We start from the raw sequence: 26,864 nt of genomic DNA, 5'->3' as shown, positions 1-26,864 counted from the left end.
CAGGAGTGGGATTGCTGGATCATATGGCAACTCTATTTTTAGTTTTCTGAGGAACCTCCATAATGTTTTCCATAGTAGCTGCACCAACTTACATTCTCACCAGTGGTGTATGAGGGTTCCCTTTTAGGAGAGCTGGGTTTTATTCCTTCAACAGTTTTATTACCTTGGGTAACTCATTTGACCTGTATTGGATTTAATATCTCTATCTGCGGAATGAGAAGGTTGTAGCACCGGGATTCTTTCATCTCCAAAATTCTATGATCATTTACAATTGGAGAGAGGTAGTGGCTAATACAAAACAGCAATTATATAGTGAAGCTAATGCTTTTTATAAAAAACTTATGAGCAGCATCCTCATGGGGATTGCTAGCACATCATAAAATTGTTTGCTGGGTCTGGAAAATATTTGTCCTTGTCACTTATTATAATTAGCCAGTCGCCAGAGCTATTAACATGTTCAGGTAAGAGGAAGGCAGGCATGGGAGTGGCTGAAGTTAAAGCAGGATTAGGTGGCAGCCTTAAACTTTCTGGAAGGATTGTCCTCATATAGGTACTGTTCTGAGATCATTGATCTTTATAGTAAGTTTGTGCCTTTATCCGTAAATTTATACATGTTATTCATGTTAAATAAATTTCTATAGAGTAAGAGTTCTGCTTCAGATCTTAAAAAAAAACTTCCTGATTAGAAAAATGATATCATTTCCTTAGTCATTGATACTTTGAATTAAAAAAAACAGATCCATTCAAGCTAGTTGACTAAAGGGGTATGTGTACATATGTGAAAGGATGAACTATTAAATGGCAATGAAAATGGATCACACGCAGCACAGTTGAACCTCCCAAATGTAAGATTGAGCAAAAGATGCCAGATACAAAACAACACATACTATATGGATCCATTTATATGAATTTCAAAAACAGGCAAAACTAACCCATGATGTTAGAAATCAGGATAAAGGTTACCTTTGGGATGGAGGAAAGGAGTTAGAGAGGGACTTCTGGGGCGCTATCTCATGACCTAGGTGGTGGTTACACTGGTGTGTTCACTTTATGATAATTCATTGAGCTTGTGAGTTGTGTGCTTGTCTGTGTATGTGTTATATTTAAATTTAAAAAGTTAGGACTTCCTTGGTGGCACAGTGGTTAAGAGTCCGCCTGCCGATGCAGGGGACATGAGTTTGATCCCTGGTCCGGAAAGGTCCCAAATGCTGCAGAGCAACTAAGCCCATGCACCACAGCTACTGAGCCTGCGCTCTAGATCCCGCGAGCCACAACTACTGAGCCCACGTGCTGCAGCTACTGAAGCACACGCCCCTAGAGCTTGTGCTCCGCAACAAGAGAAGCCACTGCAGTGAGAAGCCTGCGCACCGCAACAAAGAGTAGCCCGCTTGCTGCAACTAGAGAAAGGCCACGTGCAGCAACAAAGACCCAATGCAGCAAAAAATAAATAAAATTAAAAAAAAAAAAAAGCAGAAACAAATTCCTACAAATTTCCAAGTTCCCACTGGGAACCTTTAGCCGAGTACTTCCATTCTCAGCCCACAGAAGTCACTTCCTTCTTCTAGGCCTCCTCATCCTTTGTGTGGTTGGTACACTTGTCTGCCTGTCTTCCCCAAGAGACAGCAAATGCCAGTGAGGGCAGAAAACTAGGTATTGTTAATTTTGGGTCCCCTACCCTCTTTCTCCTAGGAACCTACATTAGTGTGACAAAACAAAATTATTTTTAAGGCAGGACAAGAAAATTTTAACCATCACCATTTTCTCTGCCATTTGACCCACTCCTCCCTCCTCTTTAGTGTGCATTGTGCATCTGCATTATACATTAACTAGATCCCCTTAGAAGACACAGGAATGATGCCGAAAACTCAGCTTCTCTGTACACCAGTGCCAAATTGAATTGAAACTGGAGGGAAGGAGGCAGGGCACAACCTTTGTAAGAATGACATAGCCCGAGGACATGACATAAACTGAGTAGAACCAAATGGATCCAAGATGGCGGACAAGTCAACTTTTTCCACTAGACGTTGAGCCTCAGTATCAGCAAGCTCACATCAGCAAGCTAAATGACACACCCACAGGCATCATGACAGTTCCAAGACCGACCATAGGATCAAAAAGTGGGCGGTGGGCTTCCCTGGTGGCGCAGTGGTTGAGAATCTGCCTGCCAATGCAGGGGAAACGGGTTCGAGCCCTGGTCTGGGAATATCCCACATGCCGCGGAGCAACTAGCCCCGTGAGCCACAACTACTGAGCCTGCGCGTCTGGAGCCTGTGCTCCGCAACAGGAGAGGCAGCGACAGTGAGAGGCCCGCGCACCGCGATGAAGAGTGGACTCCGCTCGCCACAACTAGAGAAAGACTTCGCACAGAAATGAAGACCCAACACAGCCATAAATAAAATTTTTTAAAAAAGCAAAATTCCTTAAAAAAAAAAAAATTGGGCGGTGGCCCAATTCCTCAAAATCCCTGCCCCTTCCTAAAATAGCTGGAATACTCCTCCCACTCATTAGCCTATGAAATTACCCACCCCTATAAAAACTGACAACCCCATACCTGGTGCCTTTCTCACCTTCTGAGGTGGCCCACACTCTGTCTGTGGAGTGTGTTTCTGTCTAAATAAATCCACTTCTTACCTATCACTTTGTCTCTCACTGAATTCTTTCTGCGATGAGACGTCAAGAACCTGAGCTTCATTAAGTCCTGAAACCAGGTGTGTGATGTCAGTTGGAAGACTGTGGGTTTTGGCCGGGTTTGAGTCCCGGCCGAGTGGGTTCCAGTCCCAATCTGAGGTGCACAGTTTCAATTCCACTTCAAAGACATGGTTCCCAGTTCCTTAAGAAAGACTTGCTGGGTCACAAAGCTGGCCAGAGTCTGATTTAAATTTTCAAGGCTAAAGATGCATATATTGATACCTTTAATATTTATATACCTATACATACTTTAATATTTATATACATTTCAAAGAACAAACGTAGAACTCACAAGTTTTCTAAAGTAGATGTCTAAGAAAAGGGAGAGGAGAGACAGCTCTTCCCTTTTAAGCCTCGTTGACGAAAAATTAATCAGTCGATCTAAGAAAGAAATGGAAAATTTTATTGGAGCCAAATTTGAAGATTATAACTTGGGAAGAGCATCTCAGAAAGCTGTGAGAACTGTTCTCCCCATTAGAAGTCAAGGCACAGTTATATAATTTTTTTGAGACAGAAGACTGCACATCAAATAATGTATTATTGACAGTTTACATGATCCAGATCTAAACGTCATCGTGGTGGGTAATGTGACCCCTTACAAGATCAAGAAGTCATGCTATCTTTGTAGGAGTTGTCGTGTTGATGCTGGGAGAATGTTGCTCTTTATGGTTAAGCAGGTATTCCTGCCAATGGGGAAGGTCTGGTGTTGCATAATGCAGACACACAGTGCACAGTGGGGGAAGAGAGGAAGCCAAAGGGCAGAGAAGAATTTTTTATGTTTAAATGTTTTGTCTTGCCATAAAATATGAATTTTATTTCACAGCCTCTTACTTTACTTGTATTTGCCCTTATACAGCCCACTGGGAGCCCATTCCTGCAATGCTTTTTGCTTCTACAAGCTTTTTCAGCTACAGGTAAATGTCTGTGCTGGACCAGGTACAAATCAAAGTGAGCACACCTGACTCCTGTCTGATGGAGCTCACCCACACAACTGACAGATGAACATAAATCAAAGTGAGGATTACCTTTGGCAGGAGAGATTTTTTTGTTTCTATTCCTTAATTTTTAACTATGAAAATACACAGTAATTGTAAAATTTCCGCCAGTACAGAAGTGTATAAAATAAACCATGAGAGTTTTACCAGCCAGTTCTACTCTCCAGCAGCAAACGTTGTTAATTAAGTAATTTATGCTTATAGAACATACACATACTTATTCATACACACTTAACTTTTATTGTACAAAAATGGGATGGTGTTATATGAATTGTATGCAATTTGATATTTTAAAATATCATTCCTTGCCAATACCTATAAAACTATATAATATATTTTTAGGTGTCACTTTTATAAACAATGGGTACTGAGATTTCTAGTATTTTGTCAATGGTGCTAAAAGTTATTGGCATAAATTCCTACTCTTAGTACTCATGGCTTATAGCGTTTGTCATTTTAAATTTCAGTAGATTATTTTGGTAGAGTCTACCAAATTGTCTACAAAATTTGTGGTAACAATTTCCTCACCCACAAACATTGTACGAAAATGTCCATCTTCCTCACCATTGGCATCACGAGATATTGTCAGTCTTAAAAATTTTTTTGTCCTTCTGCATGTAAAAAATTTACAAGTTCCTTTCCTATTCTGGTCTTCTCTAATGCAGCACGTCCCAGACTTTAGGATTTTATTAAAATTAATTAATGATAGGGGAAAATCCCTCGAAATTGATGTGTTTGGCAAGCAAGAAATGACATTCCCTTCCACCCCAATCTTAGAATGTCAATATCTTTTCATTAAAGAACATAGCTTAATCTTGGTAGGGTTAGGGCTTCCCTGGTGGCGCAGTGGTTAAGAATCTGCTTGCCAATGCAGGGGACATAGGTTTGAGCCCTGGTCTGGGAAGATCCCACATGCCATGGAGCAACTAAGCCCGTGCACCACAACTACTGAGCCTGCACTCTAGAGCCCACGAGCCACAACTATTGAAGCCCATGCGCCTAGAGCCTGTGCTCCGCAACAAGAGAAGCCACTGCAATGAGAAGCCCGCGCACTGCAACGAAGAGTAGCCCCCGCTCTCCACAACTAGAGAAAGCCCGTGCACAGCAACAAAGACCCAATGCAACCAAAAAAAAAAAAAATCTTGGTAGGGTTATAAAGGACATAATTTCAGAATTTAAAAATATTGAAAAAAAATTATTTCATCGTAGACCAGAAACCCTTTGTCATGGACCAGCTTTAGTCTGCAGACCCGTGTAGGAAACCACTGATGTAATACATGTTTAAGCAGCTTTATTTGGACACTTTTCTCTTTCCTTGAAAATTTTGGGAAGTACATAATGTCCATTTTTTTAGTTACCTTATAATTTATCAGAGGTCCATAAATCTTTTGTCTTAAGTCACAAGCCCTCCTCCAAACTCTGTCCTTGACACTACATCAGTTGTCAGGTGTCAGCCTTGTGCTCTTTCTTTTCCAAAGTCAGACACTTTGCACTGAGGAGATGAAAATATTGTCTGCAACCACACGTCCTTCAGAGTCCTCTTTGTCCCAGGTTTCTTCTGGTTGTATAATTTGTTCTCACATGTATCAACTAAAGGTTGCCTATAACAAACTCTGCATCAGGCCTCAGAACACACTGGAGGAAGGAGCATCATTAGCAAGGTCAGGTCTGCAGAGGGCTCCTCCTACCCCATTAAGAGTCACCAACCAGGAGAATGTGGTCTTGTCTTCCTGGGTTGGGGGAAGCCTCTGTGCATCTGTTGGCATCAATGAATCCTTAGTATTCTGTCTAGGAATTCATTATTCTCACAGGTGCCAAGCTGAGATTGTCTTTCCTCCTCAACCCTAGTGAAGAGTGATGTTTAGTAGGATAAAGGCAAAGGCTTTTCTAGTATAATAATGCTGAGCTTATGCTATGAAAAACAGTCAACATGAGCAAGTGAAGAAATGGTTCATCTTGAGCTATTTCACCTGGATGGGGTTGGCACGGACCCTCAAAATCTCAAGCATCTCACTTGCTTTCTCCAGATAGACCAGGACCCTGGGAGAGGGGGTGGAGATCAGAGAAAAAGGACCCTCCAGACCCCATCTAAGAAGGACTTGGTGTGAACTGACAGGTCACATGATGAGAAAAGTGATGTTTTGCACCATTCATTGGACACTTATCAGCCAATAGGATTATTTTCTATCTGCTCACAAACTGTACCTGCAGCTGTGAGATTTCAGCATGACATGCCAGAGTGGACAGAGGTATTCATCAAGATTTCACCACCCTTTTGGCAATGAAACCAGACTGCATTTTTAGCACACGTATTTCAGTGTCTATCTCCCAAAGAGGAAGTTATATTTAGCACATTTCCTGCTAGCCACTGAACAGTGCAGGACCTTCTGGGTCTGGAGTTAGTCACAGCCCTTTATGTCTATCTGTGGAATCCCTCCTTGTAAACTGCTAGGGCTTTGAGGAGCCCGAGTTTATAGCATGAACTCTTACCATAAATCCTTAGAACCCACCAGGAAAGGTGCTGATTGGGTAGTATGTTCATAGTGACTTCTTAGTCCCAGCCCTGGGAACATTAGGAATGCCCCAGTCAGATGGAGTGTGTGTGTGTGTGTGTGTGTGCACATGCTTGCATGCATCCATGTGTTTGGGCATGGTAGTGTAAATGGGGCACTCTGGGTGACCTTCTTCAGACTTTTAAAAAAAAATTTTATTGGAGTATAGTTGATTTACAATGTTGTGTTAGTTTCTGCTGTACAGCAATGTGACTCAGTTATACATATACATATATCCACTCTTCTTTAGATTCTTTTCCCATATAGGTCATTACGGAGTACTGAGTAGAGTTCCCTGTGCTATACAGTAGGTCCTTATTATCTATTTTATATATAGTAGTGTGTATATGTCAATCCCAATCTCCCAATTTATCCCTCTTCCTTTCCCCCCGGTAACCGTAAGTTTGTTCTCTACATCTGTAACTCTATTCCTGTTTTGTAAATAACTTCATTTGTACCCTTAGACTCTTCTTGTACCTACTCCTGAGGAATGTGTTTGCATTGCGTTGGGTTTGGGAAAATCAGATCAGCATGTTATGCAGCCTCCCAAAGAGAGGAGCGAACAGGAGATGAACTTTCAGGGCCATAGGCCCTACTTTTCCACATGGATCTTCTGGGTCAGGGTCAGAGACACAGGGTCCCTTAGACCAGTACCTGCAGACAGGGGGCCTCAGAATCTTCTAGGGAATGTGTTTAAATGCAGATGTCATGGTCAAACTCCACCCAGGTATACTGAATCAAACTCTGGAGTATACAGCCGAGGAATTTATATTTAAAAAAATACCCTAGATTGTTTTGTGATGTGAGTGGGTTTGCTGACTACTGCCTTACTTGGCCCTTCCTGCAAGGGGATGGTAGCAGCACTCAGCGTTGACATCAAGTCTTTTTGATTTTACCTCCGAAACATTTCTTGCATCTTCTCTGCATGTCTACTAATCACTGGCCAAGTCCAAGCTACCAGCATCACTGGCCTGGACCACTCCGTGGCCTCAAAGTTTCCCCTGTGGGGACTCATCCCCCTCCAATCGGTACTCAACACAGCAGCCAGAGTGGTCATTTCCAGTCTCAAGTCAGATTCTGTCACACTCCCCACCCTACCCTGACCCTCACTCCAGTTATTATTTTTTTCTTTTTCCTTTCTTTTTTCTTTTTTCCTTTGGCTGCACCACACGGCATGCGGGATCTTAGTTCCCTGACCTGGGATCAAACCTGTGCCCCTGCAGTGGAAGCATGAAGTCTTAACCACTGGACCGCCAGGGAAGTCCCGCTCCAGTTATTTCTTTCCATCGCTTTTAGGATGAACACGACATTCTTCTCACAGTCAGAGGACCTGCAGGACTGGATCCGCACCCTATACCTCATTTCACAGCCATTGTTCCTGCTAATAGATCTCTCCACAGACCTGCCCCCCCCACTCCTTTCACCTGCTCTTCCTTCAGGCTCAGCTGTCATCACTTCCCCAGGGACGCCTTCCCAACCTCTCAAGGGCTGCACTTTTCAGTTGCAATTTTTTACTAATTGATGCAATAATCTGATGAAACACGAGTCTTCATGTAGAATGTAATTTCCCGTGGAGGCAGGGACCACATTTCTTCACTATCACAGCCCTAGTGCTTGGCTCTAAATACCTGTCCTCAGGACTTCCCTGGTGGTCCAGTGGTTAGGACTCGGCACTCTCACTGCCGAGGTTCACAACCAGGTTCGATACCTGGTTGGGGCACTAAGATCCCATAAACCGAGTGGCAAGGCCAAAACAAAAACAAAAACAAAAACAAAAACCTGCCCTCGCCTCCATATGGCAGGTGTTGTCCATCAAGCAATCTTCAGTCAGAGAATATGCAGGGTCCTCGGATAGACCAGAGCTTTGTAATTATACCCAGGAGTTCCATTCACTTGTTCATTCATTCATTCATGATGATAAATGTAGGATTAAGTGCCATTTTGAGCTGTTAAATTCTGGGCCTAGCTGGAGTCAGCCAGCACAGCAGGCACCGCTGGTAATGATTTGAACATGTCTGAACACTTGGCGTGCCTCACTTTCCTTGGCTCAATCAAAATAAACATCTGCTGAACATGAACTAGGCGCCAGACGTGCCCCCTGTCCTTAAGCAGCTTGTGGTCTAGGGAGGAAAGACAGACGCGAAACAAGTGACTACAAGTTTATGAGTTTTACCAAGGGGCATTCGAGTGTGCCTTGGAGACACAGAAGAGGGGGTGCGAGTCTAGTCTAGGGGTTCAGGGGAAAGCTTCCCTGCAGAAGGAATATTTGAGTTGAGGTTGAGGGTGAGTAGGAGTTAGAATAGGCCCTAGGGAGCAGTCCAGGTGAAGGCCAAGGTGAACTTCAGATGATAGGGCTATTTAATGGGCAGTAGGGAGCACCCAGTTCAGCCTAATTCTCCTGTGAGTTGGGGCTTGGCCCATCCAGCCCTTATCCATCCTCTTAAGGGGCGGATGCTGCACTAAACGGGAGAGGGAGTCGAGTGGCCCATGCGTGGGTACCTCTCGGGGCTCCCTCCTCTGACTCAGGCGGCACAGGAGCTGTTGTGAATTCAGCACCACTCTTGTTGGAGCAATATTAAACATCATCACCAAAGGCAGTTTTGACTCATTTATTTATTAATATAGAAAAGGAGCCCAAGGCAGCTGGACCAGTAGTACAAAGCACCAGGAGTTAATACTATTCTGGTGAAAGGGTTGGCTTTACAAAAGTGAAGGAGTAGGCAAGAGCTGCCCTGGTTCTGGGGCCAGGCCCAGCCTACTGCCCAGAACCTCGGAGCAGCACCTGGAACCAGCCGCTGGGAGAGAGTGACGGGGGGTCGGGGGCTGATGAGCTGGAGACCAGAGGGACAGGTGGCAGGGATGGAGGGCCAGGCAGTGAGAACCATCCTGTGGCTGATGAGGACAGGCAACTGCCGGCTGGAGGCTCCCCACTGGACCCTGGGCGGAGGCTCACGTGAGCCTCAGCTCCGGGGGCAGGTAGAAAAACCCTGCAGATACTAGAGAGGACGGGGATCCAGACACAGCTCAGGGTTGAAGGGCCTTTCCCTTCTCTCCACCAGGGGCCACCTTTCTCAACACTATGGGTGGGGCTTCAGGGCCCAAGGCACAGAGGGAGGCCCAGAGGCCTCCCAGCGGGAGGAAGAAGGAGCAGAAAGGAAGCACTTGAATGTTCCCAGCTTAGGCAGCTGGGGCTGAGACACAGGGCAGGCAAACAGCACCCCCGTACAATGAGGCTGGAACGCAGGGCTGGGTTGGGCTTATCCTCAGCCAGGACCAGCCCCATGGCAACGGTGCTTGCCTCAAACCTTAGCAAACAGAGTCTGCTGTGAGCACTGGCTCTCAGCAGACCCGGGTGCCAGCCCTAGCTCTCCTGGAACAGAGCTGACTCACCATGGACCAGCCATGCCCTGCCCTGCCCTGGGCCTCCTCTGTTAATGAGGGCTTTGGATTTGACCTCTCAGGTCACGGGAGCTGCAGGACCTGCTCTTGGTACTTAAGTGGGAACCAGTCCCAACCAGACTCCGGACAGAACTGGCATGGGCCGGGGGGCCGGGGGTGACGGGGGAGGAAGACGTTCCTGCACGGAACTTACCCCACACACACTCCAGAGCCAGGAAAGGCCACTGAGAGCCTCTCCTTCGCCCAGGGGAGGCGGCCGCCCTCCCTTTGGCACAGGGGGGACGCAGCTTGGTGTGACCCTTCATAACCACACCTGGGTAACACTCGGCATGGAGAGAATGGGGTGGCACTCTGCAAGCCTTTATGCTCTTCCCTGGGGTGGGGAGCTCAAGGCCACTTGTGGCTTTTGCCTCTAGCCCTTAGCGTAGAGAGGAGTGCTCTCCTTCTGTGGTCCTGCCCTGGGGACAGCCCGAGACTCTGCCTGGCTGGCACATGTTAGTTGGTCAGGAAGGGACAGAGGGGTAAGTAAGGAGACAGGGAGGTGAGAGTGAATCTCTGGCTTTCTCCTCGCCCTCTAGGGAGAGCAGCTCAATCAACCGAGTCGCAGATCTCCTCCACCACTGCGTTGAAGATGTGTGGCTGGTCCGCGTACACGTGGTGTGAGGCGCCCTCGATCTCCTGTGGATGGAGGACCCCACCAGGGGCGGGACAGCCCTTTATTCAAGGCACTGGAAAGCTATTGCACCATTTCTTTTTCCCTTAAGCCTGCTTGCCCGTCGCCCATGAGCACTTACTTTATCTAAGACAACAGTCCACCTTTCTCCCCAGATCTTGGCACTTCCCTGTGGGAGTCAGTGAATCCCAATATCCCATCCTTACTTCTCCCATGGCGCCTGATTTTATCTTTCCTTCCATGCCAGCCCCTCCAGCGACCTGCTCATGTCAGCGACCTGCTCATGTCATCCACATGTCCACTAAAGCAGGGTCCATCAGGCACCAGCCTAATTAAGCATACTCATTAGCAAATGAGGGGGGGGGGCGGAGGAGTGTTGTGGGAAGGCTTCATGGCAGCCTCTACAGTTCCCAGCTCTGGTTTGGGGTGGGAATTACAGGGGGTGGAGGGACAGCGTGGTGCCTGTGCCTGGCTACTGGACAAGAATCTGCCTTTCAGATGAACTGAGCTACACAGAAGTGAGAAGCCCCTAATTATGATTTTACAGAGAGCCAACCCTTTCAAATCCACTACCATAGCTCAACCTGTCCACTCCTCTTTCCCCCCGACTCTCCCATCACCCTTCGCTACCCTGACTCAGCTACTCTGGGTCAGTCAACACGTGCTGGGATGTTGCAGTGTTTCCACCTCAATCCTGCTCCTCCAGTGGCCAACGTACCATGTCTCGGACGTAGGAATCCGGCCGCTGCAGCTTCACCTTTTTTCCCGTGCTGGTGTCTATCCAGGTGTTGGCCCCGTAGATCATGGTGATGGGCATTTCTTTTTGAATCAAATGAATTCGCTCTAACATGGGTCGCCGGGCCCAGCCGAAGGACTCCATCATGGTTTTGAATGCCGTCTCCCCGCTGAAGAAGCAAAACAGGGTGAGGCAATGAATAAACGCCACAGCCTAAAATGTCAGTTTGTTGATCTCAGAGGCTGGGGAAGTATCTTTGTCATTCTTTTTGGTCCTCTCAGAGCCCAGCGCTGGGCTCATTAAATATTAGGAAGATTAGGAGACAGGACTGAATCTCCAGAGGCTCCTATCACAGATGAGTTAGGAGGGACACACTTGTGGAAACCCCATGGCACTGAGAATTATCCAAGAGCCTAATAGGTTACTATTTATTCAACAAATATTTATGTGGCATCCTGGAGCTGAGGGTGGGGACATATGAACAAGACAGACGCAGTGCCTGCCCTCCTGGAGCTCACATTATCTTCATACTTTAGGCATAAATAATGAATTATATGATTAACTTAACTTCAAATTTCCCAAGAATTATGAAAGGGTGGCAGAGCTCTAGGAGAACACAGACTAGGGACTTGGCTTCCTGGGGCTGAAGGAGAGGGTCAGGGGGTTCACTTGGGGAGGGCTCTGATGAGCAAGTACTACAGAAGCACAAAGGGCTTGCTGAAGAGAATGGAATGAAACGTCAGTCTTGTGAGGACCTGGGGGGAGCAGCAGTTTGTGCGACTTGAGAAGCAATGACGGCCAATCTAATCTCCTTTGCTCCCTGGCCATTTCCTTAGGGAGAGCTAACCGAGGCTGTGTCACGAGGGGTCTGCAAGGCTGGGGCAGAAGCCAGCTGTCCAGGTTGCTCTCCTGGGAAGCAGGAGAGGTTGGGGACACCGCCACCCAGCAGGCTCAGCCTGTTTGGGAATTATATCCCCAGTCTCCTTTGCACCCCTGAGATGAAAGAGAGCCTGGGTTCTGCACAGGCCACCAGAAACAGGGCTCCTCCTTAAGGCAGTGCAGCATAGTGGAAAAATCATGGACTCTGGAGTCAGAGAGGCATAAGTTCAAATCCTGGCTGTAGTTTCTAAGCAAGTCATGTAAACAAGAATACACCTTAATTTTCTCATTTACAAGCTGGGAGGAGTTATACCCACTTTATTAGGTCATTGTGAAGAAAATGAAAATATGTACAAAGCCCCTAAATCTAGGTGAAGCAAAGTAGGTACCCCATCCCCCAAATATTCTTCTTTGGCCAAATCGTGTGTTTTCCAAGGGAATAGTAAGAGTTACCATGAGCTCATGAGGGTTACAACTCAGGAAGACTCGGGGGCTTATAAAATTGAGTGATGGTGTTTGGGGGGAGGGGCTGGTTATCACCGATGTCATCTCTGCTTCTTCTAGGACCTGAATGAGGTGTGTGATTATGTACTCTGTGGCTTAGATTGGGAGGCCATTCATTATATGGAACTAGGTCTGGGACTGGGGAATGCTCTGAGGAAAGGGCTAGGGGTGGGCCTGCAGGGTCTCAGAGGGTATGAGACTGGCACTGAGCCCAGTGGGGGCTGAGAGGAGTCGAGAGCAGGAAGCAGTGGGCTTCCTGATTTGACTGTTGAGCTGAGTTTCTATACTGCTGCTTAAGCAGGGCCCTTCACTCAGCTGGGCTCCTGAGGAATGTTGGATGAACAGTTCCCACGCTGCCTGAAAGCTGTCTGGGTTTGACGCTAATGCCCAGACAGCACTGCTGGAATGCAAAACCCCAGTTGCTTCACAGCTTTCGGCTGAACAGTCCTGAAATGAGGCATGGCAGTGCTGCTGCTCCCAATGACCTTGGCTCCCCCGAGATGCCTCCCAGTAGTGTGGGGTGAGGCCTCCACAGAGGTGGTGCCTCATGGTATCAGCCACTCACATTGCACTGCCTGAGGGGAAGACTACCTCCCTGACTCTGCCCTGGATGGCAGTTGTCAAGACTGTAGATCAGCAGGCTTCTGGGGCCTATGTCTGAGTTGTCATAGATATAAACTTCTAGAGATTCTGCGGACATCCCCAAATCCCCCAAAGATAGGGAAGGCATTCCTATCCCAACAGTAAGTATTTCAAGGTGCACATAATTAAATTTTTAAATGCATAATCTATCCATCAGCAGTTCTATTTGTAGGAATGTAGTCTAGAGATAGTCACATGTGAGCAAAGGAAGATACATAAGGAGGTTCCCTGAAGCAATGTCACATGATATCTCAGACCTAAACTAACAAGAAGATTCAGGAATTACAGGCCTGGGACAGGAGAAGACTTTCTTTCTTTTTTTTTTTTTCTTTATAAAAATACCATGTTCAGAGAAGGAAAAAGAACTACAATCCTACAGCCTGTGGAACAAAAACCACATTCACAGAAAGATAGACAAGATGAAAAGGCAGAGGGCTATGTACCAGATGAAGGAACAAGATACAACCCCAAAAAAACAACTAAATGAAGTGGAGATAGGCAACCTTCCAGAAAAAGAATTCAGAATAATGATAGTGAAGATGATCCAGGACCTCGGAAAAAGAATGGAGGCAAAGATGGAGACAATGCAAGAAATGTTTAACAAAGACTTAGAAGAATTAAAGAGCAAACAAACAGATGAACAATACAATAACTGAAATGAAAACTACACTGGAAGGAATCAATAGCAGAATAACTGAGGCAGAAGAACGGATAAGTGACCTGGAAGACAGAATGGTGGAATTCACTGCTGCGGAACAGAATAAAGAAAAAAGAATGAAAAGAAATGAAGACAACCTAAGAGACCTCTGGGACAACATTAAACGCAACAACATTCGCATTATAGGGGTCCCAGAAGGAGAAGAAAGAGAGAAAGGACCCGAGAAAATATTTGAAGAGATTATAGTCGCAAACGTCCCTAACAGGGGAAAGGAGATAGCCACCCAAGTCCAGGAAGCACAGAGTCCCATACAAGATAAACCCAAGGAGAAACACGTCGAGACATGTAGTAATCAAATCAGCAAAAATTAAAGACAAAGAAAAATTATTGAAAACAGCAAGGGAAAAATGACAAATAACATACAAGGGAACTACCATAAGGTTAACAGCTGATTTCTCAGCAGAAACTCTACAAGCCAGAAGGGAGTGGCATGATATACTTAAAGTGATGAAAGGGAAGAACCTACAACCAAGATTACTCTACCCGGCAAGGATCTCATTCAGATTCAACAGAGAAATCGAAAGCTTTACAGGCAAGCAAAAGCTAAAAGAATTCAGCACCACCAAACCAGCTCTACAACAAATGCTAAAGGAACTTCTCCAAGTGGGAAACACAAGAGAAGAAAAGGACCTACAAACACAAATGCAAAACAACTAAGAAAATGGTCATAGGAACATACATATCGATAATTACCTTAAACATGAATGGATTAAATGCTCCAACCAAAAGACACAGGCTTGCTGAATGGATACAAAAACAAGACCCATACATATGCTGTCTACAAGAGACCCACTTCAGACCTAGGGACATATACAGACTGAAAATGAGGGAGATGGAAAAAGATATTCCATGCAAATAGAAATCAAAAGAAAGCTGGAATAGCAATACTCATATCAGATAAAATAGACTTTAAAATAAAGAATGCTACAAGAGACAAGGAAGGACACTACATAATGATCAAGGGATCAATCCAAGAAGAAGATATAACAATTATAAATATATATGCACCCAACATAGGAGCACCTCAATACATAAGGCAACAGCTGTAAAAGAGGAAATCGACAGTAACACAATAATAGTGGGGGACTTTATCACCTCACTTACATCAATGGACAGATCATCCAAAATGAAAATAAATAAGGAAAAACAAGCTTTAAACAACACAATAGACCAGATAGATTTAATTGATATTTATAGGACATTCCATCCAAAAACAGCAGATTACACTTTCTTCTCAAGTGTGCACAGAACATTCTCCAGGATAGATCACATCTTGGGTCACAAATCAAGCCTCAGTAAGTTTAAGAAATTGAAATCATATCAAGCATCTTTTCTGACCACAATGCTATGAGATTAGAAATGAATTACAGGGGAAAAAACGTAAAAAACACAAACACATGGAGGCTAAACACTATTTTACTAAATAATCAAGAGATCACTGAAGAAATCAGAGAGGAAGTCAAAAAATACCTAGAGACAAATGACAATGAAAACATGACAATCCAAAACCTATGGGATGCAGCAAAAACAGTTCTAAGAGGGAAGTTTATAGCTATACAAGCCTACCTCAAGAAACAAGAAAAATCTCAAATAAACAATCTAACCTTACACCTAAAGGAACTAGAGGAAGAAGAACAAACAAAACCCAAAGTTAGCAGAAGGAAAGAAATCATAAAGATCAGAGCAGAAATAAATGAAATAGAAACAAAGAAAACAATAGCAAAGATCAATAAAACTAAAAGCTGGTTCTTTGAGAAGATAAACAAAATTGATAAACCATTAGCAAGATTCATCAAGAAAAAGAGGGAGGGCTTCCCTGGTGGCGCAGTGGTTGAGAGTCTGCCTGCCAATGCAGGGGACACGGGTTTGTGCCCCAGTCCAGCAGGATCCCACATGCCGCAGAGCAGCTGGGCCTGTGAGCCGTGGCCGCTGGGCCTGTGCGTCCGGAGCCTGTGCTCCGCAACGGGAGAGACCACAACAGTGAGAGGCCTGCGTACCACAAAAACAAAAACAAAAACCAAACAAAACTAAAAAAGAAAAAGAGGGAAAGAACTCAAATCAATAAAATTAGAAATGAAAAAGGAGAAGTAACAACAGACACTGCAGAAATACAAAGCATCCTAAGAGACTACTACCAGCAACTCTATGCCAATGAAATGGACAACCTGGAAGAAATGGACAAATTCTTAGAAAGGTATAACCTTTCAAGGCTGAACCAGGAAGAAATAAAAAATATGAACAGACCAATCACAAGTAATGAAATTGAAACTGTGATTAGAAATCTTCCAACAAACAAAAGTCCAGGACCAGATGGCTTCACAGATGAATTCTATCAAACATTTAGAGAAGAGCTAACACCTATCCTTCTCAAACTCTTCCAAAAAATTGCGGAGGAAGGAACACTCCCAAACTCATTCTATGAGGCCACCATCACCCTGATACCAAAACCAGACAAAGGTACTACAAAAAAAGAAAATTACAGACCAATATCACTGATGAATATAGATGCAAAAATCCTCAACAAAATACTAGCAAACAGAATCCAACAACACATTACATACACCATGATCAAGTGGGATTTATCCCAGGAATGCAAGGATTCTTCAATATATGCAAATCAATCAATATGATACACCATATTAACAAACTGAAGAATAAAAACCATATGATCATCTCAATAGATGCAGAAAAAGCTTTTGACAAAATTCAACACCCATTTATGATAAAAACTACAGAAAGTGGGCATAGAGGGAACCTACCTCAACATAATAAAGGCCGTATATGACAAACCCACAGCAAACATCATTCTCAATGGTGAAAACCTGAAAGCATTTCCTCTAAGATCAGGAACAAGACAAGGATGTCCTCTCTCACCGCTATTATTCAATGTAGTTTTGGAAGTCCTAGCCATGGCAATCAGAGAAGAAAAAGAAATCAAAGGAATACAAACTGGAAAAGAAGAAGTAAAACAGTCACTGTTTGCAGATGACATGATACTATACATAGAGAATTCTAAAGCTGCCACCAGAAAACTACTAGAGCTAATTATTGAATTTGGTAAAGTTGCAGGATACAAAATTAATGCACAGAAATCTCTTGCATTCCTATACACTAATGATGAAAAATCTGAAAGAGAAATTAAGGAAACACTCCCATTTACCACTGCAACAAAAAGAATAAAATACCTAGGAATAAACCTAGGGAGACAAAAGACCTGTATGCAGAAAACTATAAGACACTGATGAAAGAAATTAAAGATGATACCAACAGATGGAGAGATATACCATGTTCTTGGATTGGAAGAATCAATATTGTGAAAATGACTATACTACCCAAAGCAATCTACAGATTCAATGCAATCCCTATCAAATTACCAATGGCATTTTTTATGAACTAGAACAAAAAATCTTAAAATTTGTATGGAGACACAAAAGACTCTGAATAGCCAAAGCAGTCTTGAGGGAAGAAAATGGAGCTGGAGGAATCAGACTCCCTGACTTCAGACTACACTACAAAGCTACAGTAATGAAGACAATATGGTACTGGCACAAAAACAGAAACATAGATCAATGGAACAAGATAGAAAGCTCAGAGGTAAACCCACGCACCTATGGTCAACTAATCTATGACAAAAGAGGCAAGGATATACAATGGAGAAAACACAGTCTTTTCAACGAGTGGTGCTGGGAAAACTGGACAGCTACATGTAAAAGAATGAAATTAGAACACTCCCTAACACCATACACAAAAATAAACTCAAAATGGATTAGAGACCTAAATGTAAGACTGGACACTATAAAACTCTTAGAGGAAAACATAGGAAGAACACTCCTTGACATAAATCACAGCAAGATCTTTTTTGATCCACCTCCTAGAGTAATGGAAATGAAAACAAAAATAAACAAATGGGACCTAATGAAACTTAAAAGCTTTTGCACAGCAAAGGAAACCATAAACAAGACAAAAAGACAACCCTCAGAATGGGAGAAAATATTTGCAAATGAATCAATGGACAAAGGATTAATCTCCAAAATATATAAACAGCTCATGTGCTCAATATTAAAAAAAAAACCCAATCCAAAAATGAGAAGAAGACCTAGATAGACATTTCTCCAAAGAAGACATACAGATGGCCAAGAAGCACATGAAAAGCTGCTCAACATCACTAATTATTAGAGAAATGCAAATCAAAACTACAATGAGGTATCACCTCACACCAGTTAGAATGGGCTTCATCAGAAAATCTACAAACAACAAATGTTGGAAAGGGTGTGGAGAAAAGGGAACCCTCTTGCACTTGGAATGTAAACTGATACAGCCACTATGGAGAACAGTATGGAGGTTCCTTAAAAAACTAAAAATAGAATTACCATATGATCCAGCAATCCCACTACTGGGCATATACCCAAAGAAAACCATAAATCAAAAACACATGCATCCCACTGTTCATTGCAGCACTATTTACAATAGCCAGGTCATGGAAGCAACCTAAATGCCCATCGACAGACGAATGGATAAAGAAGTTGTGATACATATATACAATGGAATATTACTCAGCCATAAAAAGGAACGAAATTGGATCATTTGTTGAGATGTGGATGGATCCAGAAACTGTCATACAGAGTGAAGTAAGTCAGAAAGAGAAAAACGAATATCGTGTATTAACACGTATATGTGGAACCTAGAAAAACAGTACAGATGAACTGGTTTGCAGGGCAGAAATAGAGACACAGACGTAGAGAAGAAACCTATGGACACCAAGGGGGGAAAGCTGCGGGGGGGGGGGGGGTGAGGGGGTGATGAATTGGGCAATTGGGATTGACATGTATACACTGATGTGTATAAAATGGATGACTAATAAGGACCTGATGTATAAAAAAATAAATAAAATTCAAAAAAAATACCATGTTCATATCACTTTTTCAGTTTAAAAAAAAAAAGATCTTTGCAAATGTTTTCCAGTCTTTTTGCCTGTCAGGCTAATTGCTTATCTCCAGGGAAGAGTAAGGATCCTTCTCTAGAGATGGGCGGCATGTTTAATTAATCTATTATCTTCTCCATCCCTTTGCACCTATCCCTGGGAAAGTCTCTGGAAACCATCAAGCCTGCTAATGCCTATGTTCCCCTAACTGAGTGAGAGCTCCGTGGAAGAAGAAATATAGCACAGAATGATCCTGGGACCGTTCTGGAGTTTTCCAGCAGCTCGAGTTTTAGCTGCCAACCCATCGACCTGAGCTGACTCTGGAAGCTGCCCTCACCTGGGATTCTGGGCATTGCAGTGGTAGATATACTCCGATATAGTATCATCGTCAAAGAAGTCTGCAAACTTGCGTTTGAAGTCTGGTCGGAATCGCTGTACCAGGCTGGGCCCTGGGAGGGGACAGAACGTGGAGAGGCCGATTTGAATAGGGAGGAAAGACTCCTGCTTTTGTATGTGTTAACAACTTTAACCAAACATTATTTCTCCTAAGGGTTTGTTTGCTTTGTACACTTAATGTTGTAGTGGCAGACAGAGCATGGAAGTCTTTTGGGAAGCTCCAGGTGACTACAAATGACAGTCAGTTAGTTGCCAAAGAATTTAGACAGTCTAATGTCACTGAGGAACCAGATTATCTGCAGCTCAATGAAGTCCCAAGATCTTTCTCTCCAAGGATCACAAGCCCCACTGGAGTCCATGGTTGAGATGCTTTGCTTTTACAGTCTGAGCTATGTTCTCTTTCTCCCCGAGACCCTTTATGGCCGTTTAATCTTCTGAAGGTAGTGGATGAAACCAGACCACCTCCCAAGAGCCCTCTCACGTTCAGGCCTGTAATAGAATACGAGTGAAGAGGTGAACCTAATGCTGGCATCTCAGACTCGGGGCACAGTTTTAGAGCAATCTGTTCCCTTCACCTTTCTTTAAATAGTACATATACAAGCAGTAGGGCACTTGAAACACACTGTAAAAACTGGACCTAATGAAAGATCAGCTTCTGGCCTCTCTCTTCTGGTCTGCTCTCTCTGTGTGAGAAGCAAGGGGTGAGAGGGAAGCAAAGCCGGGATCCCCTGGGCCCTGGTCCTCCTGCATGGCTGCCAGCCAACCTCCCGAACCATAACAGCTCTGATGCCCATGCATGGACCTGGCCAGAGGCAAGTCCAGAAATGGGGAGAGTGGTTAGAGCAGGGCTTCTCCCTGTAAAAGGATTATAGAAGGTCTGCTGGAGTGCACAGTGCTGGGTGCCCTAAGGAGGTCAGCCCTCTGCACATTGAGTATCCTTTGGCACCTGTGTCTCTTGCTTTCCTTCCTTTCTCCCCAAACTCCTACCTTCTGCTCAAGTGCTCATTTTTCTCTTTTATCCAGAGCCATTCTGTTTCTCTTGAGGGGCCTAGAGAGACAACTCTTATTCAGCCATTAGCAATTAATTCATAATAATTGGCTACTGAACATTACTGTGTATATATAAGCCATCAGTGCAAAATAGATGGCCACCAATCTTCCGTAAAGGGAATCTGCTTTTCGCTTTATCAGAGTAAAAGGCTCCCCAGATAGGGAGGGTGCTAGCAGTGTGAGGTCAGAAGCCTGGGGCATATTGATCCCACTCACTCTGGCTGGCTCCCCCCTCCTTCCCTCCCTTCACTCACAGGATTTGCTGACAGCTACTAAGTGGTGAAGATGTGGTGTCTGACTGGGGCAGGAGCTTGCCTGCCGCTGTGGGCTAGGCTGGAGGCTCTGGTCCTGACCTCTCCTGGCAACAGGTGCTGGGTGAGCTGCAGGGATGGGATCCAGCAGTGGTGACCACGCTGAAACACCAACAAGCTGCCATAAACATGTAGCACAGAAACTCAGCAGAGGAAGAGTCACCTCACAGCCCCTTCCTCTCTCTCTGGGGCACAGAGTAGCAGTTCTGCTCCATCTGTCTGTTGCATGGAAAAGCTTTTTCCATGCAGCTGAAGGAAAAAAAGAACCTTCTGAAACTGCAGACAAAGACATCTGGTCCAGATTAACAGCTTTAAATAACAATGTTAGGCCTATTCCCACTTTTCATGAACAAGAGGGGATGGTGAGAGTCCAGGTGCAGTGGGGCTTCTAGAATGGGAGAGCCGTGGTTTGAGGAGATAGTTTTCCATCTGTAGACTACTCACCCCAGGGCCCAGCTACTCGAAGAACAGCCAGTGGATTGGAACGCCCTAGGACAGAGGCCACAGCCTTGACCCAGGTCGGGGGTGCACGGATCTGACTGGGGTCAGTTGGTCGGAGGGGAAAGCCCCATGGGTCCACCAGGATGAGGTGTTTAACTCTAAAGGAGGAAAAAGGAGGAGTCAAGTTGTCTTTGCTTGAAGGTATCACAGCCCTTAAATCACCCAGGAAGAGAACTATTGGAAACAAATACCGGAAGTTTCCCAGCAGGGCGAGGAGTTGTCGTGATGGAGATGGGTGGCTCCCCCTTACCTGTCAGGGTACTTGATGGAGTAGGAAGTGGCCAGGAATCCTCCCAGACTGTGCCCCAGGAGGATCATACTGGGGATCCCCATGGTCTCCCGCCACGTCTCTATAGAGGTCACAAACTCGTCCTCGGCCCCCTCTGGGTCCCTCGGGAACGTTGGCCTAGAGCTTCGCCCGAAGCCGAGCAGATCGAAGGTGTGCAGAGTGCGGCGGGCACTCAGTGAATCCATGTTGAGGATCCAGAGGCCCACGCCGCCCCCAAAGCCATGCACCATCACCAAGGGGGTGCGGTCCCTGAGCTCAGGGCTCACTGTCACCGTCCAGATCTTGTTCTGGTTTGGGAGGGACACATATCGGGCCAGGAACTTGTTCTGGAGGCCTAGGGAGAGGGGTCCAGGGCAGAGCAATAAGACTGTGTGCTGACAGCATCATCCTTTTGCTTGGACTCCCACTCTTCAGTTCTCTCTCATCCCCAAACCCTTCCTGACCTCCCTCGCTTTTCCTTTCACAACTCTCTGACCATACATCCTAAGAGTTCAACTCCAAGTACAACTTGTAGACCGTCTAGTCTGTAGGTATTAAGAGGGGCCATCTTATTCCTTGAGGCTATTTGGGTCCCTTTGGGTCCATGGTGGCGGTGACCCCACTGACCCCACAGAGCTTCAGCATCTATCACTCTTGTACCTGTATGTGCTTGGGGCTTGACCCATGGACAGTAGTGTCCTCACTGAGGGTATCTGGGAGGGTTGAGCCAGGTCCCTCTTAGGGACAGACCAAGGTGGGCAATGCTTGCACTGCTGGTGTGAAGGCAGTCACATGACAGAGCTGCCGGGCGGGGGGCGGGGGGGGGGAAGTCACCTGGATCCCAGACAGCTTGAAAGGCTTGAAAACTGTGGCTGTGGTTGTACTTATCCCAGCCCATAAGAGAGAGGGTAGCCATGGCTGGGGCAGTGGCTATAGGGCGGGGAAGATCATATGAGGAATATGGGGAGATGTGGCCCAAGGATCTTGTTTGAGTCGGTGGCTGCTGGTGTCCCTGGGATGCCTTAACCCCCACAGAACACTGCCCACTAGAGCTGGTCTGTGGGAATCCCCAACCACTCTGGTAACTGGATGGCGGGGTGGGGTGGGGGGCGCTAATTGGGCAGAACACAAGGAATAGTAATATTAGAGAATACAGGACTGCTGGTCCTTGGGTAGGAAGATGGTAAATCTAAGAAGTGCTTGTGTGTTTGATGAGAAAGGGAGAGATGGCAAAAGAAAAGAATAGGAGAAGGAAGAAGTAAAGGAGAGAATGTGTACATTTGTACATGTTGTATGTTAATAGCTGGTACAGGGTTTGAGGTGAAGTTGTGGGATGTGACAGAAACCAGCATGACGGACACGGAGGGAGATGTCAAGGAACCACTATCATGGAATGTGTGTCCTCTGGGCAAATCTTTTCCCTCCAGTCACAGACATCCCTTCCTCCCACCCCAAGCATTGTCAATCAGGAATCAGTGGGCTCAGTGTGCCAGGCTCCGGGAAGATCCTGTATCCTGGGCCTCCCGAGGGAGGTGGGACGAGTGTCCTTTCTACTTACACTGGAGGATCCTGGCTTCTACATTCTTCAGCTGAGACATGGAAGTGGGGCGCCAAGCGGGCAGCCAGCTGCTCAGCCAGCCTTGAGGCCTGGGACAGGGAGACACAGAGACACTCACTGGCAAAGCTGGAAACACTGATGCTCTCAGGCTTGCCGGCAGTTAGTTACAAAAGAGTTATCAGTGTGCAGGGTGTTTCCAGGCTCAGGAAACCTGCCCCTATGGCAGTCAGCAATTCCATGGCTGCCTGATAGACTGTTACTCTTCTCTGGTAAATGGTTATTAACAACAACATGCCCTTTGTTTCAACAGATACTCAGAATACCATGTGCACGACACTTCACAGTTTACAAAGCCCTTTCACATTTTTTTATCTCATTGGAGCTTTACAACTCCACTTTGTTACTGGTTATTATAATGTTCAAGGAGGTTACAAGGGGAAAAAAGCCAACTTTTAACTAATGTTTCAGTTCTCCTTTGCCATCCCTAGGACTGTATGTTCCCTTAGAGTAGGGAAAATTCCCATGCCACCTGCCCTCCTGGAAGGGCACCAGTGTTCGTGTGTGCCCTCTTCCAAGCCTCTGGAAGTACAGAGCACTGTGTCAGTGCCCAGTTGGGCTCTCAGGCAATCAATCAGTCCAGCCTTGAATGACATGATGGGAGAGGCAGGGAGTAGGATGAGGGATACCTGGGTTCAAGTCCTGCTGTGATTCCCTGACAGGACAAAGGTTGCCCTTGGTCTTGTTTCCAGTTTATAAAATGAGTAGAAAGCTCACACACGTCATCACCTCCAGTGGCATGCAGTAAAACAGACAAGATAACCTATCTTGCTTTCTACTTTATACCCAGGGAACTTTAAGTCATTGCAGGGTAGAGGTTGAAAGTAGCAGTTGTGGAATAATTTTTAAAAACCCTGGATCTAGGGACTTCCCTGGTGGTACAGTAGTTTAGAATCCGCCTGCCAATGCAGGGGACACGGGATCGAGCCCTGGTCCAGGAAGATCCCACATGCCGGGGAGCAACTAAGCCAGTGCACCACAACTACTGGGCCTGCACTCTAAAGCCCGCGAGCCACAACTATTGAGCCCACGTGCCACAACTACTGAAGAGCCCCGTGCTCTGCAACAAGAGAAGCCACTGCAATGAGAAGCCCGCACACTGCAACGAAGAGTAGCCCCTGCTCGCCACAACTAGAGAAAGCCCACATGCAGCAACGAAGACCCAATGCAGCCCAAAACAAACAAACAAACCCCCCAAAAAATGCTTTAAAAAAAAAAACACCCTGGATCTAAGTCACAATAATATCATTTACAAGCAGACTGGTGTTGGCCTGTTAAATAACCTGTCTTTGAGCATCTAGATATGGAAGGGACCTCATAAGGTGCCTGGGACAAAACAGATGCTCAATGAATGAGCTTTTATTATTCCTTTTCCATCCCATGTGATATTTCTCTTTTCTTGAACTCTGTCTGGATGAAGTGGATTTCACACCACCAGTTACAGAAAGGGCCTGTAAACATCAGAACAGTCAAGCAGGGGCATTCTGCGGGGGAGCGAGGGGAACTATTACCAACCCCCCCCATGGCACACATTGGGCATCCTGCTACATCATTTGAAGTGCAGAATTTTAGATTAGAATAATTCCCTAGAAATCTAGTCCAGCCTCTTTATTTTACAGATGAGCAAAGTGATGCCCGAAGAGGTTATACAGCTAGTTAGAAAAAGAAGCAGAACTAGAACCTGGATCTCAAATCCAGGTTTCGCCTTATTTTTTCAAGACCACACACGAATACTCACATTATACAAGCACAGTTTCACACTTGTCTGTTTTCTGAAAGGAGGTGTGACCTAAGGCCAGAGGCTGAAGTTCTAATCCTGGCATTGCCGCTCACCAGCAATGTGTCTTTGGACACATTATTTAGCCTTCTCTGTCAGTTTCCTCATCTTTAAAGGGAGGTAATAATAGTATCTACCTCATAGGGTTGTTATAAAGATCAAATGAATGAATGCACAGAGACATCACACTAGCACAAGATAAAGTCCCAATAAATGTTCTTGTCCCCAGCTAAATCATAAGCTATCTGTATTCCCAGTGTTTTGCAAGTAGCAAATCTCAGTGACTGAGGTTTGAAAGAAATACTGAGGTTGCAGCTGAAACTGGTCCATCAATGGCTTTAGCCAGGTGAGAGCTGTCACTCTCAATCAATGCAGTCCTACAAAGACTCAGAACCCTTTGAATATTCCACTGGAATTCCTTATAGGCTTGAAGCACGGGCACCAAGACCACAGAATGTTGCCAGTCTTAAGAGACAAACCTTCTCTCCACTCCACAGAGACTGTGACAAGTCAGGGCATGTCATCTGGACCTCACATTGCCTTATATCTGCCCAAAGCAGCACTCAGGAGAAATGTTGTTCCAAGGAACAGCATCAAGGGCTGGTCTGCAGAGATACTCTTCAGGGAGAGCTTTTCCTCTCTTCTTCACCAAAAATGCTACTGGTAAAGCACTGGAAATAGTCCCTGGTACACTATCTGCTCCATACCACTGGGGAGATGAGGACTGAGCTGGGGAATTCAGGCAAGAAGCAGAGCAGCCACTTAGCCATGAACTTAGCCTGGCTGGGGTTGTCTCTTCCCTTTAGGGTGCCTTTATCCTGATGGTGGGTGAGGCAGAAGGGGTTCTGTGCTGGGTGAGAAGACTGTTCTAGACCTCTGTGATCTTGAGGTCTCCTAACTTCTTTGGGCACTGGATTCTTCATTTGTAAAAAGGAACTGATCTACCTGAATCTCTACCAGCTCTAATATTCGATTTCTCTAAGTCATCGTAGCTATTGTAAATCTCCTCTTGGAACCATCATTTTGGAAAAACACCACTCTCCTGGGCAGTTCCTTCAAGTCCAGGAAGCTATTATTGTCATAACGTTAACTAGTTTTGCAAACAGCTCTGAAAAGGGGGGAACAAGGGGGAACACGGGATCCAGGAAAGGCCCAGTTTTGGTGAACACGGCCCCCCCCCCGCCCCCTGCTTGGCTGGAAGCTGAGTCATTCTCCAAGCAACTTTTCCTTGCTCCTATCAGACTGTGAACTGCTTGTCACACCACCTACAGGTGGCATCCCAAACTTGATGTCCTTTAGACGGTGTTAACAAATTCCAAAAGCTCTAATTCTGAAACCGCAGCATTAAGGATATTGTTATGATGATTAAAAACTATCAATAAGGATTGCCAGCGACTAAGCGTCTCGGTTGGCGAGAGCGAAAGAAACTTGCAAGCCTATTAACCCAGACCAATCCCAGCGCAGTGGAGCCGGCTCTCCGCTTGCCACGCCTTACCCGTGCTGGGCTGGGCTAAGCAAGGCTCTTCCCACACCCCTGCCTCCCAACCTGGAGCAAATCCAGACGAGCAGACCTGGCTGTTACCCCCGCACCCGCGTCCACACGCTTGCTTTGGGGGAATCTGGGACATCACCACTAAATCTAATCCCAGGGTACATAGACTAGAGGGGAGCAAGGAATGAACGCGAACACTAAAGTGGAAAGTCAGAACCGCTGGGCTGTAGAAATCGTTCTCTTCCATTCCTCCCCTGGCTCTGCTGCCGCATCTTCTGGGCAAAAGGAAAGCAACCAAATGCAACCCCCCAACCCTCCCCTGAAGCCGACCTGAAAAAGGAAAGTCTGGAAGGTGTCTAAAACTGTTCCTCAGCCACAGACAGTCCCAGGTTCATGGCCCAGAGATAGAGATAGAGAAAGAGACAGGATTAACTCACTGCTGCTCCAGATCATCAGCCATAGTAAACAAGCCCTGCCGGGTCGAGCTGAGCCAGCCCATCCCTCCGCCTGACGCCAGCACCAGCTGACCCAGAAAAGGGTAGGATAGCAAAGTGGGGCGTGGCCAGCGCCGCGAACGGGGAGGAGGGGCCCCAGGACGCGGGCTGGGGCTCTGAACCCAGCCGACTGGGACAGCTGGGACACATGAGATGTCTCCGAGAGCGTCACAGAATAGGACAGTAGTTCTGGTCACATATTTGGGGACAGTGAGGGAGATAAGTAGTACTGAAACTACCGAGTCCTTCACAG

At 45.7% G+C, this 26,864-nt stretch overlaps 1 protein-coding gene and 1 long non-coding RNA gene across 4 annotated transcripts in view; one reads left to right on the top strand and one right to left on the bottom strand.

Annotated features, from left to right (window-relative positions):
- The window catches only part of LOC115852104 (uncharacterized), a 100,753-nt gene extending 82,210 nt beyond the window's left edge, over positions 1–18,543 (top strand). For both annotated transcript variants that reach the window (XR_009563072.2, XR_009563071.1), the window contains exon 4: positions 10,213–18,543. This is a non-coding gene — a long non-coding RNA (uncharacterized lncRNA). The remainder of the gene's footprint in view (positions 1–10,212) is intronic.
- ABHD4 (abhydrolase domain containing 4, N-acyl phospholipase B) lies at positions 8,831–26,624 on the bottom strand. 2 transcript variants are annotated; one of them, XM_030854509.2, is made up of 7 exons: positions 26,555–26,624; positions 22,792–22,880; positions 21,216–21,588; positions 20,909–21,063; positions 19,045–19,156; positions 11,026–11,212; positions 8,831–10,312 (listed from the first exon to the last, which is right to left on the bottom strand). In XM_030854509.2, exons 1-7 carry the CDS (start codon positions 26,614–26,616, stop codon positions 10,223–10,225), a joined length of 1,068 nt encoding a protein of 355 aa, XP_030710369.1. In that variant the 5' UTR covers positions 26,617–26,624; the 3' UTR covers positions 8,831–10,222. The 2 variants fall into 2 exon arrangements, with proteins under 2 accessions (XP_030710369.1, XP_060150553.1); XM_060294570.2 differs by having other exon boundaries at positions 26,448–26,587.
- Positions 26,625–26,864: the final 240 nt, after the last annotated feature.

Source organism: Globicephala melas, chromosome 2 (assembly GCF_963455315.2).
Source record: "Globicephala melas chromosome 2, mGloMel1.2, whole genome shotgun sequence".
Taxonomy (NCBI): Eukaryota; Metazoa; Chordata; class Mammalia; order Artiodactyla; family Delphinidae; genus Globicephala; species Globicephala melas.
Note: the sequence above shows the minus strand (reverse complement) of the source record. Positions and strands in the feature narration are given on the sequence as shown.